The 16823-nt window shown below is 38.8% G+C and overlaps 1 protein-coding gene across 2 annotated transcripts; it reads right to left on the reverse strand.

Annotated features, from left to right (window-relative positions):
- Positions 1-438: 438 nt before the first annotated feature.
- On the reverse strand, positions 439-12145 carry unc45a (unc-45 myosin chaperone A). 2 transcript variants are annotated; one of them, XM_066668010.1, is made up of 19 exons: positions 12066-12145; positions 11092-11293; positions 10787-10962; positions 10373-10462; positions 9870-10037; positions 9513-9681; positions 7853-8023; positions 7541-7712; positions 6880-7180; positions 6534-6628; positions 5948-6089; positions 5166-5306; positions 4950-5077; positions 3517-3583; positions 3272-3385; positions 2917-3032; positions 2649-2766; positions 2373-2528; positions 439-1835 (listed from the first exon to the last, which is right to left on the reverse strand). In XM_066668010.1, the coding sequence occupies exons 2-19, from the start codon at positions 11291-11293 to the stop codon at positions 1551-1553; spliced, it is 2811 nt and encodes a 936-aa protein (XP_066524107.1). In that variant the 5' UTR covers positions 12066-12145; the 3' UTR covers positions 439-1550. The 2 variants fall into 2 exon arrangements, with proteins under 2 accessions (XP_066524107.1, XP_066524105.1); XM_066668008.1 differs by having other exon boundaries at positions 11949-12111.
- Positions 12146-16823: the final 4678 nt, after the last annotated feature.

The raw sequence follows: 16823 nt of genomic DNA on the forward strand, positions 1-16823 counted from the left end.
ACCTGCAACGTGTGTTTTTGGACTGTGGGAGGAAACCGGAGCACCCGGAGGAAACCCACGCGGACACGGGGAGAACACATTTTAAAGTTTATTTGTACTAAAAATAATATTGCTTGATGCACATTTATCTAGTTTCTATGAGTACTCATGGGGCTTGAGATATGACAGCAATTAATTAGTAATTTTAACAGGGCATACTTCTCACAGGGCAAGTAGAGAAAAATTATTATGAGGAAAATTTATGGAATTACCTTGTAATTTGCATTTCTAGACCACTTCTTCTTTCATTTATGATGTACGTCAGGGAAATTATCAGAGATGTACACCGAAATTTTGGACACTTTTTCATTACATAAATAGAAATTAGGTTTTGGTGAAGACGAAGTCGTCAGGGTGATTACGCATCTTGCCACAAAGCAAAGAGGGTTAAAGCTTTTCTTTAGGAAAGCCATATAAATCCAATAAAACAGAAAGCATACAATCTGAAACAAGCTTATTAAGTTTTATTTTTAATTAGTGAAGAAATTCAGCTGTCATGAACTACAAAGTTCACCTACCAAACAAAGAGGTCTCCTTTCATATTTGTGTTTTTATTTTTTATGTGAAGTAAAATAAACTCTGGTGAAGCATCTGGTGATTCAGTGTTAGCAGAAATTCAGGGTGTGGGACTGAAAAGTTTCACAAAACATGTATATAAAGGGTAGACATACCTTTAAGAGAGGTCACAGAGTGAAAATATATATATATATATATATATATTCCATGAAAGTCTTCCACACACTATGTTTATTCCTTAGATAGTTCTTTCAAAAACAGTATAAAAGCTCATCAAACTTATAGTTAATTAAAGGCCTGTAAAGGCACTGAGTGTATTGTCTCGCACTGCGCTGATAAATAAGTTTGTAGATAGAGGCAGCAAGCTGAACTGTGTGATTCATGAATATAACTGGGTTTTGTGGCTCTTGTTTTATGTAGAAAAAACCCAGACATTTAAAATTTGACAGATATTTATATGCGAATGAAAACAAATACATTTTCCACAAATCGCTTTACACATCACAGACTGCTTTTAAGTAAAAGAATGATTTACTGGAATGCAAAACAACAGTGCTTAAAAATAAGAGTGAAAAGAATAAAAATGCCTGAGTGCAAATGAAGGAATAATAATGAATTATTTGGTCTTAAAATGTGTGTTTTTTTCACTGTGAATAAAAAACAACACCACAGCTGGAATCAAGCGGCTGCAGCCCAGTTTAACGGATCCATGCGCTTTTCATGATACCTGTGAAAACTCAGGACCACTGAATGTGGTTATTTCTGTTTCATGTTCATTTTAAAAACAAAATCTGACTTGAAACAGAATGCAGTATACAAGGATAATCCTCTCTTGCCTGCCCTTGACACAGCCTCTAAACTGGCCATCCATACATTCTTAAGTATTTGTTTTGATGGTGTATACTTTGGGCTTATCACACATTAAATAAGAAAAAGTATTGCAAACAGTTTTTAAGACTTGTAGTGCGGTTTGTCTGCATGGATAATCCTTCTAATCATGGTACAGAATTACCATTGGCTTCCCCGTCATTGCTCCTAATGAGGCCATATTTTAGAGCCAGGTCTAAGCAGCACTGGGCAGCTCTGCTGATGGAGGTCTGGCTGGAATCAGATGCTTTTGCCAGAACCGAGAGGATCTCCATCGCCTCACTCTCCATAAGCTTCTCAGCCAGACTTCTCTCTGCCTGCATCATGTTCATTGTAATGACCACACCACGGTGCCTCAGGTCCTGGCTCTCACTCAGGAGCAGAGCCTGCAGAATCTCCAGCCAGTGACTGGTCTACAAACAGCAGGAGATATGCAGAAACACAATGAAAATGAATGGAAATGTAATAAAGTGGATCTGAAAAAAAAAAACAGTTTAGTTTCTAACACTTAGGTTAAGCATCTGTCAAGAATAATAAGAATATTAAGTGGCGTTCATTACTGACAAAGGAAAACTAGCACAAGAATAGGCTCAATAAGTGTCTGTGAAAATTACCCATAAGCTGTAACTGTAACTGTTCATATACAGTGACTCACAAGTTGATGTATTGCTCATTTTGAATAGTAAATAAAATGTTCATATTTTTTGGTAGTTTGTAACTAACAACATTAAAAATCAACAATCATATGACAACACACACGCACACATTCACTCACACCTATGGACATTTATGAGTAGTCAATCCAACTAGCAACCTGTGTTTTTGGACTGAGGAAGAAATCCGGAGCACGCAGAGGTACATGAGCGGTTACTCCTTGATTTTTCTGCATTTAGTTTTAGTTTCAAGTTCAGTTCAATGGTGACCTCAAAGACTTCTGATGAAATACTCACCGTGTTGGGAATCCTTGCACAAACCTCAGGCATTTCCCCAGTCAGCACCGCCAGAGTTCCTGCTGCAGCTTTCCTCAATCTCTCATCATCCTCACCACTGTACAGCACCAACAGTTTCAAACGGTCACTATCTGTGACCAGGTAAAGCTTCTGCACCTGAGGAATCAGAGAAATACAGAATCACACTTTTTGAACAAAAAAGGAAGAAAACGGACAGTTTCAGAACCAGAGTTAAACACCACCTCTTGCACTTCTTTGGGGCGAGTTGGGACATACCTCAGGACTCAGGATTAAGTTACACATGCACTCAGTGGCTGCTGCACGCACTAGTTCATGTTCCTCAAACATATAGCCCTCCACCTTGGGCACAGCTTTCTCCTTAATGATCTTTTGTCTGTACCCCAAAAAAGATTTACATGTATTAACCCTTAGTTTTTGAAACTACATTTAAAAAAACTGTAAAACCTTGTATTCTTTTTGTTTTATTAAAAAAACATTCTGTAACACATCTATCATTGTCTGATGTGCTTGAGGCTGGGTTTACCTGAGTCTGTCATTAATACCAGCCAGGTTGGTGAGAGCCATCAAAGCCTCAAAGTTCTGCAGGAGAGTGCAGTCCAGAGCCATTAGACTGACCAAGGGACGTACCACTTCATAAACCTACACACGCGCAAACATAAACAGAGATTATTAATGGTCAAGCTTACAGATGTGACGTTAATGCTTAATGACTGACAATATAAACCCTGTATACAGGTTTATATATATCCAATATATTAAAAAACATTTGCACTTCTAATATATCCTCTCTATGTCTTACTCAACAATCAGTGACAAAACATAAATATAAAGATAAACTGAAACTCTAAAGGCAGAAGCTTTAAAAACTGGTCTCTTACCCTCTCTCCAGGGAAGGCAATCTCAGGGTTAGAAGTGATGGTGATCTTGGCTAGGGCTTGTGCTGCTTTTATCTTGCCAGCATTTGTGTTCTCTGATGCCAGGGGTATTAAGGCCTGTAAAAACGATAAATACGTCTTATCACTCTCATCTACATAAATACTATGAAAAGAAAGATGCAACAAATGTATAAAGGAACATGTTTGTTTTATTTATTTTATTTTATTTTAGGGTATGTTTGTCTTACTTTTCCTCCTCCCTGTGCCACTACTATTCCTCTGTCTTCCTGACGCTCCACCAGAGCCAAGAAGACCCTGTTAGAAAGGAGGAAACCATCTGTTATAAGCAAGATCCAGCAAGATGAGCCAGAAAACGTGAAACACATTGTAAAAATCACACTGTACTTGATCCGTAAACTTCACTTTGAATTATTAGGCTCCAGAGGACTTTAATCTAGCACAGTTTTGTTATTTCTTCCTGCAGTGTGGCTCATTCAACAAAGCTTTGAGGTGACAATGTGTACTTGTACATGGAAATGCCCAAGCTGTGTTGTTCTCTAGTTCTCTTTGACTAGAATGGGATATTCTCTACAAAAGTAATTAATATCACAACCTGCTATTATTAATGACATTTTTATGGCTGTCAAAGTTAACACTAGTAACATATTAAAGTAATAAGTTATCATTTCATCACTTTAAATACAATATATCCATATTTTTGGATATATCAAAATGCTTGCATGATGTGTGTTGCTATGATAGAATCCACAACTCTAGAAGTCCATTTGTAAATTGTTTGAACAGATACAAATTGATTATTCATCAAGCAACAACTTACACAGACACACAAAACACTTTCACCAGATTCACTGCAAAACAATTTTACCAAATTACTTAAGGAAACAAATCTACATTGATGAACTACAATACTGTGCAAAAGTTTTAGGCACGAGAGATTGAGATTTAAAAAGATATTTTTCTGAGCAGTAAGTGTTTTTTTCTAAAACACAAACAAAAACAACAAATAACAGCCACCATTAGAATAAAACCAGATAACATTACTCCAGTGAGTGTGATACTCTGTGTGTGAATGTGTTTAACGTTTCCCAAAGCTCTCCTTGTGGCAGTCCGTATTATTTGAGGTTATCATCCAATACCTAGTTTTAGCAGTTAATAAATAATGAGTTTAAATAATGTGTGCTGTTGATTTTACAAATTGATGCAATCAAGGAGAATTTGAACAAAAAATTGTTTTTAAACTCACTCACACCTACTACTTTATAGAAAAAAAATCTTATATTTCTTATTTGTTTTATATTATTATTATTATTATTTTGTATTTACTGTGATTATATATAACTTTATACAAGCACCACATTTACTGAGCAGGCATTAGTTTAAATATATATAATTACCATAGGTGCATAATGTGTCTGCACAGTACTGTGTGTATATATCCACTCATAGAGCCCTAACAAAACACATTGCTGAGAAAACTGAAAAAAGACTCCTTAAATTAAAATTTGCGCAAATAACTCACACATACACAATGTACTATGTTTAACTTTACAGAACTAAATGATTAATTGGCTTCACTTTTTTGACGTCATTTTTTGTGCTTTTTTTTTTGCAATTATACAATGAGAAAAAACACTTTTAGTGAAAAGGAACAGACACAAACCTGGCAATGCATTCTTTACATGTCTCGGTAAGAGTAGGGCTTTCCTGTTTGACCATACACACCAGAGCTGACACCACTCCAGCCTCCAACAGCTTAATCAGCCGCTTCTCCACAAAAGGCTGAGCATCCTGCACAAGAAAACAGTAATAGTTTTTTACTTTCTAATTAATATAATTTCAAGTAGTGCAGTTTTTATACTGATACACACAAAAATACCTTTGGATGTTCTTCAGGTACATGCTGCTTGGCATATTTTGCCAATTCCACCATCTGCGGATCCAGCTTTTCAACCTCGTAACTGTTTGTGCAGTTTACCAAAGTGGATCCAATGGCAAACAAAACTGTCTTATCCTCAGCCTAAAAAGAGTGAAAAGTGAAAAGAAGCAAGGAACAAAGTAACTGACTGAGCCATTTTATGAATTTCCCTTTACTCCAACATTTTACAGGTGTCCTCTCCTCCAATAAACAACTGCAGATAGGGCAGACATTAGTTCTCACAAAGATGTTTGGAAATTTGCACTAACAAACATTTGCTTAGTATTACAGTGACATTATTCTTTTCATTTTACCTGTGAAACTGAAAACAAAGCACTTAGATCAGAAAATACAAGAAAAAAAATCCATCGGTTTCTAACATGTAACATTTGAGGACAGTGCCAAATTGTATTTTGTTTAGTTAAAAGTGCTCCATTCTGGAGCTCTCTATAAAAGATCCGACAGCTGGTAGAAACACATTTACTGAGGCCTTGGTATTCATTATTTTGTCTCTGCTCAGTTATCCATAAAATCTATAATAAGCATGTGAAGAAAAAGTGAATTTATTCAAATCAATCAGTCTATTTTTAACAGTCCATCTGTGCTCTGCCAAGCAGCTGCGATAGAGCTTTTTTGTTTTAATTATACATTTTCCCTAATATAGAATGAGTTTAATTCTGAATTAAATGACACCGTTGTGATCTTTGTAGTAAACAAGTTATTAAAGTTAAGAACACCTGTACCTTAGCCAGCTGAAACATGGCCTGCAGAGCTTTCTTATCATCCACAAAGTCCTCCTTCACATCAGCATCAAAGGTAAGGTAAGCCAGCCCTTCAATAGCCCAGCGCCGAGAATTTGGAGGAAGAGAGTCATTACACAGCCACCTGCCAAGGGAACATATTACAAGAGCCTGTTATCTACTGTATGCACTTTTATCTTTAAACAAGAGATTAGACTTATATGCATTGTAAAATAATACAAATGCTTCCATTTGCTATTCTATCCCTCAAATGCAAATAACATTAACTTTATGGGTATTTCATAGTGCACAGTATGAATTTGTATACCATTTTGGATATGAGCAACCTCAGTTAATATACAGCCTCTTTCTGAAAATTACTGAAGCCTGTTCACTTGCCAGCAATCTGCTTAGCAGGTCAGTTTTCTCTAGTTTGGACGGAATACAGCCCACTGGCCCAAAAAGAGCGTAATGAGGTCAGTGAAAAAAGTCTACTGAAAATGGAAAGGAAAATGCTAATTTATTTGCTAATGCCTGCTTTTGTGATAGTGATTAGTAATACCGAACCTTCGGAAAACAAGAAACATACTTCCTGCACTGTTTGGCGAGTTTGAGCGTTGACCCCTCAGCAAACTGCTTCATGCTGAAATCTGTGCCTCCAGCTGAGCCAAGTTTACATAATCCCTAAAAGATTACACACCCAAACAAATAAAACACCAAAATAGTTCACATTCATTGCAAGTCATATTATTTTTGAACTATTATTATTCTGTGACCTATTAATGTAATAACATTGCACATCACTCCCACAGACATATTTTAACATCATGTACATCACTTAGCAACCTATAATCAATGATGCACTGACATTAATAACAGTACAATCTTTGTAAAACCATCATCCATAATACAGACTGCTTTGAAGTAGCACTCACCACAAGAGCTCGTACTCTTATTTGCTCATTTTCACTCTGCTTATAAAGATCCTTCAGCAAGGCCACACCGTTGGCTGTGATAAAGGAGGCTCTCTTGGCCTTGCCTGCAGCATGGATGAGTGTTTCTACTGCTACCTGCTGATGGGTGATGTTTTCAGAGGCACACAGAGAAATCACAGCATCCATAATGCCTGACATCTCCAAGGTGCAGTTGCCCACATCACTTGGGCCTTGGAGTAGTACAGAAACAGTCTGAATTGCACGCAATTTACCTTCCAAACCCAAATGCCCAAAGTGGTACCTGCACAGAAAACATACTGTTGGACATTACTCTTAAATAAGATGCCACACAGCTGTGAAATATAGGAAATTCACTTTGTCCATTTTGCAAATTTATAATTGATTACTATAAAAGCCAATAAATGATGACCTCTTTTTTTAAAACTTGCACATCTCAGTGTATTTTTTTAATGTCTATGTTTTATTAATAACTGAATAGTCCAGTCATACTTGTGTATTCAGTCTCATTTCAACAAGGACACGGTGTCTTTGATGTGAAGCAAAGAACAGCACCCACTTATGGAGCAATTACTAAACATGAGTAAGTAGAGACACATTTAGAGTAGAGACATATTGTAGCTTTGTGAAAGCTAATACTCACTGGACATATTCCTCACACAGCTTGTTGAAGTTCTCCCTCTCTTTATCACTCTTCAGATCATCGTACAGCTTGTTTAGAAGCACAGAACAGTTCATAGCGGTGTTGTCAGTCAATAGCGGCCCATCTGTAATCTTAGGTATTGTACCAGCCACTTCTAGCATCTTCTTCAACCCTGTAATGCAAAGCACAGACATTTGGTAGAACAGATGTTAGTGTAGGAAACATTGTTGAAAGTGATTGCCCCCATGTACTTTCTGGTGTAGGCAGAATATGGATCCGAAAGTAAGGGACAAAATGTGCTGTGGTACTCACCATTGTCAATGACCCAGAGTGTAAGGGAGTTGTCTGGATTTTTTTGGGACTTTCTGGGCACCTGCTTGACCAGCAGGTTGAGGGCACTGTCACGTCCTGGCCCGGAAACATTAGCTGCAACAAGCATGTCGATAAGATGTCGCAGCATGGAACGCAGTTCAAGTGAGGGCTCTAGATCAAAGCACAAGTTTCGAAAGCACATTACAAACAGCTCCATAATCATCTTTTAGGATCATCTTTTAAAATCTTCTAGAATTTCATCAGGTTCACGTGTTCATTGGTAACAAATGCTGCAAATAGCTAACATTTGGGGAAATTATCTATAGCAAAGATCTATGCAAGGGTGCAAAGAATTAAGGTCTTCTCTACATCTACTCTTCTTCTCTAAATCTACTCTACATAATTCTGTAAAATTCTGGGTGCTCCGGTTTCCTCCCACAGTTGAAAAACACACGTTGGTAGTGTACACAGGTGTGAGTGTGTGTCATCATGCAAAGGACTAGTGTTCCTGCCTTGCGCCCAGTGATTCCGGATAGGCTCCAGGCCCACCGCGACCCTGAACTGGATAAGCATTTACTGACAATGAATGAATTCTGTAAAAAGGCACTGGAAATGCCAATAAGTTTCAGCTGAAGATAAATACAGTCACGGGCCATGGTAGTACTTTGGGAAATCCTTGAAATATAACACAGTTTTATGCTGCATCAAGAAACACATCCTGAAACCCTTTTAAAAACCCTTTCAACTTCTATTGAGGGACAACAGACATCATGGTTTCCATGCAAATGAAGAAAGTGACCATTCACACTGGTTGTAGTAACCATAGGTGCAAAAGCCAACATCTCTTAAGGCATGAGCGGTGTATCAGTGACCACTGCATGGGTGATTAGTATCTGTGAATTTTCCACTGATATGGAGGATTTTCAGAGACGTGTTAACGTCAAGGCGTGGTCTATTCCTAGTCCAGCAAAACAACTCAGGCCTGATTCTGTATGTCCTGTAACAACATGTGTTTGTAGACACTGAATGAGTGTGCTTGACTGCCCTGCCTGAAGTCCGGATCTCTCCGATATGCCACATCATGAAGACGAGAATCAGGCAGTGGCCACCACAGGGTGTTGAGCAACTGAAGTCTTGGATCATGCAAGAATGGGCAAAAATTCCACTTGCAAAATTTTTTAAAATTAATATCCTTGGTTCCCAAATAATTAAACGGTGTAATTTAAGGGAAAGGTGGTGTACCACAGTGGTAAAATGGCTTCTGTCCCAACATTTTTGGAATCAGTATATGCATGTATATATTTGTTTACATTTAATAGAAGTAAGCTTGTTGTTAAAAATATTTAAAATACTTTCTTGGTGCTTTTGTCTGTTAAATTAAGGTTCACGTGAACTAACAAATTCAGATTTCAGTTTTAATGGCATTTTAGGTTATGTCCTTTTTGGAAATATTGTTTGTAAATTAATGTCCCTTCAGTTCGTACGCATTTCAATTAAAAACAAACATGTCCAAACTTGTCCAATAAAAACACTTAAATCTCCTTTCTTAGATTAAAAAAAACAAAAAAGAAAAAAACAAAAACAAAAACAAAGATTATGTCTAATAGGACAATTTGGTCTTAATTATAGAAGAAACACACACTTATTTCAGGACTCTCACCTGGCAGTATAGCCTCATCTTTTCCTCTGATCTCCTTCATCATGTTTTCAGTGAGCGCTTCAAACATCACTTGAAGCAGGTGACAGGCAGACAGAGACACATTCGAGGCTCCAGAGCCCATGACTCCACACAGCTTGTCCATGCCAAGTTCATTCACTATGGCCATTGTCTACAGGCAAGAAGTATTGAGATAAACAGGCATTACTGCAGTGTGAAAAGAATCACAGCTATGTTTTTTGGAGTATGACATCTGTGCTGATACACAGATACATCTATTTAACAGCTAGCTATGACTGATTAGTTGGGAAGGCACATCTCTAAATTAGTTCTGCATTTGAAGATTTCAAAGCGCTTCACCCTTGACTGATGCCCTGTGCACAGGCCAACCAGTGTCCTGAGTGCAGACAGGACAAGGTCTTCCTGTTGAGAGCTCAGCAGCTTCTGCAGGAGCTTCACGCCATCATTTCTGAAGATCTGCTCTGCTCCTGCATCTTCACGAGAGAGCACCACCAGGTTCTGAGCAGCCTAGGACAAACAAATAGGCTTTCACATTACACAATTAACCTATTACAGGGAAGCACCAGTATGGGCATTCTGGGCATATCTAATGTTTTTCAGGTACATGTCGGCCAATGACCCATTGTGGGTTAATGCATTTGTAAATTATTTTAATGGTTATATCAGTTCATCTGTAAAAGCTTTATAGCTAGCACATAATCCCAGGATCGTCAGATCATTGTTTTCCTGTATCAAAATAAAGAATATAAATAAATGTTCAATCCCAGATTTTACTAATATCACAGAGAACTGATAAAATACAATATCAGATTTTAAGATAACACTCTCAAAGGTTTCAGTACCTTCTGTCTGTCTGACTCCGATGCAGAGTTGTCCAACAAGAGTTTGAACATCTGCTGAACTCGAGAATCTGTGGAAGAGAGCTGCACAGCCTAGAGGAATGAAAGCACATATACATTGTTGGCATCATGTCACCAACAAATGACATCCTAAATGTAAATAAATCCGTTCGTTTAAATACGTTCAATCCAAGCATTTTAAAAGCCATAAAGAATGTTTTATGCTAGATAAAAAAAGAACCAAAGGCACTTTCAACCATTAATTTCAATTCTTGTCTTATACATAACATTACTATTATCATCATAGACTATGCAAATATAACCAGGGTTATGTAACTGCCTTAGTTAGCAGCTGATATACCACTCATGAATGTGCAATAAGGAAACACTTGAGAATTTTCAGGCTGCTTTACACACCTTCTGCTGGATCTGACCACTAAGCTGTCTGAGTAACTCTTGAAATGCCTTATTCTTGGGTTCCAGCTGTGCACATTTCTGGGTATCCAGGAAGGCCTGATCCAGTCGGCCAAGCTTGTGCAAAGCCTGAGCCCTGCGGAACCGGGCCTTGATGTCCCCTTGGTTTGTGTCAAGAGCTAGATGAAAAGATAGGTTACCAGACATGTTTTTTTTTCTATTTCTGTAACTACAGTAACAGTTATATGTCTAAAAATTATCACAAAGCATTGCATTTCTGAAAGTAACCATCTCTATCACAAGTCTACCTTTGGTGGCATCTGCCTCAGCTTTGTTGTAGTCCTCTAGTTTGAGGTAGCATGCAGAGCGGTTGCGGTAGAGGACAGACTTCTCTGAGTCATTTTCACTGATTTTCAGAGCTTTGGTGTAGCAGCTGAGGGCTCCTTGAACATCGCCATTTTTAAACAAGTTATTCCCTTCTTCTCTCAGAGCTGAGGGGTCCTGGGACATCTAATGAGGAAAAGGTGAATACTGATTTATATAAAGCAGGCACAGTCATCTTCAAAATCTGTAGCATACTTAAGTGGTCCCCAAACTTGGTTGTGGATCAATCCTTACATTGCATATTCTAGGGGTTTAGTGCTCTAACACAATGAATACAACTAATAAGGTAATTAAAATGCCCTTTTGCAAATACAATATTTTTTCATATACCTGCATATGCAGGCTATAACGGATTAGCTCCACCCATTCACGCTGAACTTTAAGGACGTAGGAGTGCTATATTAATTGCTTTCTGAAAAAGGCATATAAAGTTCATACATACATTTGTTTGAGGGTTAGAGGATATGTTTCTGTGTTTATATATTTGTAGCTCAGTGTGTGCTTACCTGTAGTGATGCACTTGTCTGTCTCTCTGTATTGTTCTATATTTGTAGTAGTATATCTGTAGTGCTGTGTTGATGTGCTTGTCTGTAGGGCTGTGTTTGTCTATGTGGAGAAATATCTGTCTGTAGAGTTGTGTTTATCTGTCTATTTTGTAGTCCAGTATATTTCTGTAGTATTAAATCATTCTTTCTGCAGTGCCCTGTCTGTCTTTAGTTATGTCTGCCGTATGTAGATAATGTCCTGTTAGATGGATTCTCCGTAGTTTCATTCATAATACCTTCTCTTCTTGTGTGAGCTGCTTCTTCAATTTATTTACGCCACAAACATCCTTCAGTGTGCCCCAGTAATGTTAAACTAGAGAGACTGGCCCCAGTCCGAGAGCATGTAGACTTACTTCTCTGCGGTATTTTATTTGTTGTTTCTGGAGTATTCCGTGTTGCTTCTGTGTGGGAGCACAGTGATGACGCAGCCCGGTCAGCCCCGCCCCTCTCCGGAGATGCTTTTACCATACAAGGAGCGCAGAGGGGACCATAGTCCACCAGTCCAGACTGTACACTTAGGAGCGAACATGTTCGTTCATTCATTCATTATCTGTATGCCGAGCTTTTTATCCCCTAATTTTATTATAGGAGTGTGTCCGTTTTATATGTAGACAGTTAAACAGGGTGAAATTCAGGTGAAGTGTATGGGTTCAGTCTAATTCACATATATATAGGTGTTATTATAAGTGCATAGCTCAGGTGAAGAAGATCAGACATGACTAATTTACTTTAATTCACAGATATAGGAGGTATAACGTTATTCATTTCTGTAATTAAAAAAAAAATCCCTGACAATGTTCAAGAAAATCCCTGACATTTTCAAAAATCTTCAGGAGAAAATTAAACAGAATCTTTGTGAATTTTTTTTTGTTGTTGTTGTTGAGACTTACTTTCAACTGCAAAGCAATAAGTGAACTCAATGGAAGGATTTACAGAAACACTTGTTTTTCCAGATCTCAACCAATAGTGAATTTTGAAGCTCAAATATGAAAGCCTTTATAGCAGTTTATATGAGAGTGGTCCACGGAGGTGTGCTACTGCTTGCACTTTTTTTTTTTTGGAGTGCTATTTTCAAATAAAATTGATTTTTGTTTCTTTGGACCTTCTCATTTCTTGTGTAAGAGGACTATTTTATTTGGTTATTATCTAGCCATTATATAAATATCTTTGCCCCTTTTAATATCTGATTATTTTTTATTTATAAGGTTTCAGTAACAGTAAAAGGTATATTCTATAAAAGCTCATTTTGAAAATGTTTCTCTGTGTAGCAGGTTGCTTTGGAAACAGACAGGGGCCTAAATAATCTGGATACTCTTTGGAACTGGTAAAGCTAGATTTTGTTTCCCCAGGGTGGGAGCAGGCCCAGTCAAGCAGGAGCCAAGCTCCATATGTCCTTGGGCTTTTGCTTTGAGTCCCCCACAACTGAAATATGACCAGTGTAAGTGAGGGTTTGAATTGAAAGAAACAATATAGGCCTTCTCAGTGCGTCATTCTGGCCCACTTTACAGCAAAGAACTGGGGCATTTAACAGGTGGAATTATTAGTAATTATTTAGTGGAATTATTAGTATTATATGTAAAATGCAGGTATGTCCTTAAAACAGACGTATTGAAGTATGAAGGCTTTAGAACTGCAGCAAAACATTCTTTAGGCCTAACTGGCAATAAATTTTATTTATTTATTTATTTTTGCTTGGTAGCCTGTAGCCCATATAAATAATTGAGTTTTAGGTCAGCTTTTATCTCAGAGAGGCTCCCCCACATTACTTTACAGATATAGTTCAATTATGTACATTAATTATAGACCTCATATAGCCTATTTCAGTTACTGTGTGATGTGTCACAAACAATGAATTGTTTATTTTATTTTATGCATAACCTTTAGACATAAAATTATGACTACCTTCTTGTTGCTATTCTCACTCTGCATTCTTTCAGTTGTCCATACAGGAACACTTTGTAGTTCTACAATTACAGCTCTGCATACATTGTTTACACCTTTCACCCAGTTTTTCAGTGGTCAGGGCCCTCACAGTAGCACCACAGAGCAGGTTTGATCTGGGGTGGGATATCATTATCAGTGCTGCAGCAACAATGACAAGGTGGTGGTGGTGTGTTAGCATCTGTTGCATTTGGTTTTTCTGTCCCTCTGTGTCACTGCTGGACTGAGAATAGTCCACCAACCATCTGTGCAGAAACAGATAAGCTGCAGCACCGAGAATGATCCACCACCCAAATCATAACTGCTGTATGGGGGTCCTAACCATTGAAGAACAATGTGAAAGTTGGCAAACAATATGAGCAACAGATGGACTATAGTCTGTAATTGTAGAACTACAAAGTGCTCCTCTGTGGTCAGTGGAGCTGATGGACAGTGTAGAAGGTGGTGGTCAAAATGTTATGGGTGATTGGTCTAGATAGAAGAATATTTGTATATTATATTTTTTCAGACAAGCGATTCCTTGGTCCATTGGGCTTGCATTAATGAAAAGATATGCTCTACATTTGCATTGTGAAGGTATGGCAAAAAAAACTGTGCCATCTTAAGCAGCTCTGAATGAAACTCAACACTTTTGTATCTTTCAAAGAATTTGGTCCACCTCTGGTGTGCTTGTAGATTACTGAAGTCTAAATCACTGTTAATCCTCTCAATTAATTTCTTTAGATTGGTGACCTGGTCAAAGCACTTCGAATCATCAATTTCCACTCCTTTCCCGGCTAAGTGCCTGATACAGCCCTCTACGTCATTCCTGTCAGGAATTTTACTGAGATCCATGCACATAAAAGTGGAAAACTCTTCCATGGGTGCCATCCATCTCTCTAGACAGTCAAAACATGAACTGTACAGGTTATGTACTTGAGCACTGAAATGGTCACATCTTTCACCTTACCCATCCTTCTGCTTTTGTGCCAGCATACTCTTGGCTTTAAGAGGCATGAAGTTGTTCACCTAAAGTTCATGAAGCACACTCTGGACCCTGTTCAGAATCCTCTTTCCTTACAACACTGAATTGCTCTCCCTCTCCATCTCTTGAATATGCGACTGAAATACACACGAGTGAATGCATTTGCCAGAGGTAGATCTCACTGAACTCATCTTCAAAAAACTTCCTGATCTGCATTGGTGGCTTTTCCTGTGACAAAACGAATGCTTTCAAAGCATTCTCTCAATCCCTGGGAATAATGACAGCCACAGTTTCTTGCTGTGAGAGAGGAGAGTTTAAAATTCAACATTAACAAACTCACAGGACTCCTTCAGACTCTCTGTGCGCACAGTGTAGATGTGGAAGTGCTGATAAATTAAAAAAATGAAGTGCTCAATGTCAACATCTAGTGTGTCTGCTCTGTGCTGAACACAATTGTTCAGAATGTGTGCTGGGCAGCCTACACCAATAAGAGCAGTGTTCTGCAAAGACTTTTTTAAATTTGCAAAAACGTTCTTCCTGTCCTCATTACTTCAGATTCCTCTAAACATTGTATTGCAGTTGTCACCAGCAAATGCAATGCATTTAGAAAATATCCCATTCTTTTCCAGTGTGTCTTTTGTGTACTGTGCAATGGTGTCAGCTAATTCATTTGGGGTTCTTTTAATTTCAAGTAATTTACTTGGCACACCACTATTCTTCCAATCAAAATACTAAATGAGCAGAGGGAATATTTTCACTGCTCCATGATTGCTGCCATCTGTAGACATGCCACAGTAACGAATATCTTGAAGTGCTTCTAGAGCAACGTCAACAGAACGTGGTGCTATCACGTCATTTACAGTTGATTCTGTCTTCATTCCAGCACTTGAGAATTTTTGAGCTGTTGGAGAATCTGTGAAAACCTTTCTTAACAAGCCAGATGTGCAGTCCATTGACCTGTAGCAGTGTGAAATGTGTAGGCGCCCTCTGCTGCAGTGACAGCTGCACTCTTGGATTTACTTACAAAAATCTCTGTGACTTTTGATGATGAGCTCTCACCCCTTGCTGACATTGTATGCTTAGCTGAACCTATGTGTGCTTGTGGGTCGTTTACAGATGCATAAGTGCCAGCTTTACACGTCAGGCACTCTGCTTCATATGGATTGCGACCAAGACGAAAATATGGGAGTTTCTTTTTAAATTAATCCGAGAACTTACATTTACGTTTCGGCATAGCTGCTCAAGATGAGGGTAAATACATGAGCTTTGCCTGACGTAAACAAGGACTACTGATGTGCAGACTGACCAATTACATGTTTACAGAGAAGGCTATTGACCAATAACGGTAGCTCTACAGTCAGACCGTCCAATCCGAAGATTTTAGGCTACTTCACCACTCCTTCTCACTCAAGCGAACCAATCAAAGTAGGGGAGGGCGGGACTAGTTTGTGAACGAAACGCTTCTTGAAATTCAATGTAAGTTCTAGAAAAACACAATCCAGGACATTTGTGAAATTCCACCTGGACATTTTTTAAGTCTAAAAAAGAGGACATGTCCGGGTAAAAGAGGATGTCTGGTCACCCTAGAGTTACTGACCTCAAGCCCAGAGCTGGTAAACACCAACTTTATAAACCAGACTCTGACGTTGAATAGGAGGCCAGTGAAGCTGATGATTGGAGCCTCTTTATATTTGAACAGGCGCCTTAATGAAGGCTTAAAAAAGACCCACCTTCTCTGACTCACTGCCAAAACAAGTTAATCTCAGTGGTGTATTTTCAAAATAAATATTATGCGACCCATCCCTGGATCACCACCTTAACATGGTGGAGGGGTTTGCGTGCCTGCGTGAGCCTAGGAGCTATGTTGTCGGGGGCAATACCCCTGGTAGGGTCTCCCAAGGCAAATTGTTCCTAAGTGATGGGCCAGACAAAGAGTGATCCATAAGACTCTGATGAACAGAACAACAGAGACACAGCTTCCCTTGCCCAGAGTAGAGTTGCCGGGGCCCCACCCTGGAGCTCGGCCTGGGGAGGGGAACCTTGGCAAGCGCCTAGTGGTCAGACTTTCACTCATGGGGGCTCAGCCCGAAGGAGCAACATGGGTCCACTCTCCCATGGGCCCACCACCTGTGGGAGAGGTAGTAATCCGAGTCTGGTGCATTGTGGATTGTGTGGCAGCCGAGGTTGGGGGCCCTGGCGTTCTGAT

Source organism: Hoplias malabaricus, chromosome 4 (genome assembly GCF_029633855.1).
Source record: "Hoplias malabaricus isolate fHopMal1 chromosome 4, fHopMal1.hap1, whole genome shotgun sequence".
In the NCBI taxonomy this organism is placed as follows: domain Eukaryota; kingdom Metazoa; phylum Chordata; class Actinopteri; order Characiformes; family Erythrinidae; genus Hoplias; species Hoplias malabaricus.

Coding starts and splice junctions, on each gene's coding strand:
- unc45a (XM_066668010.1), bottom strand. CDS start 11,293: ATGTCCCAGGACCCCTCAGCTCTGAGAGAAGAAGGGAATAACTTGTTT. Junction 10,038..10,372: donor CGGAGTCAGACAGACAGAAG/GTACTGAAACCT, acceptor TGTTTGTCCTAG/GCTGCTCAGAACCTGGTGGT. Junction 9,682..9,869: donor GCACAGGGCATCAGTCAAGG/GTGAAGCGCTTT, acceptor TCTTGCCTGTAG/ACAATGGCCATAGTGAATGA.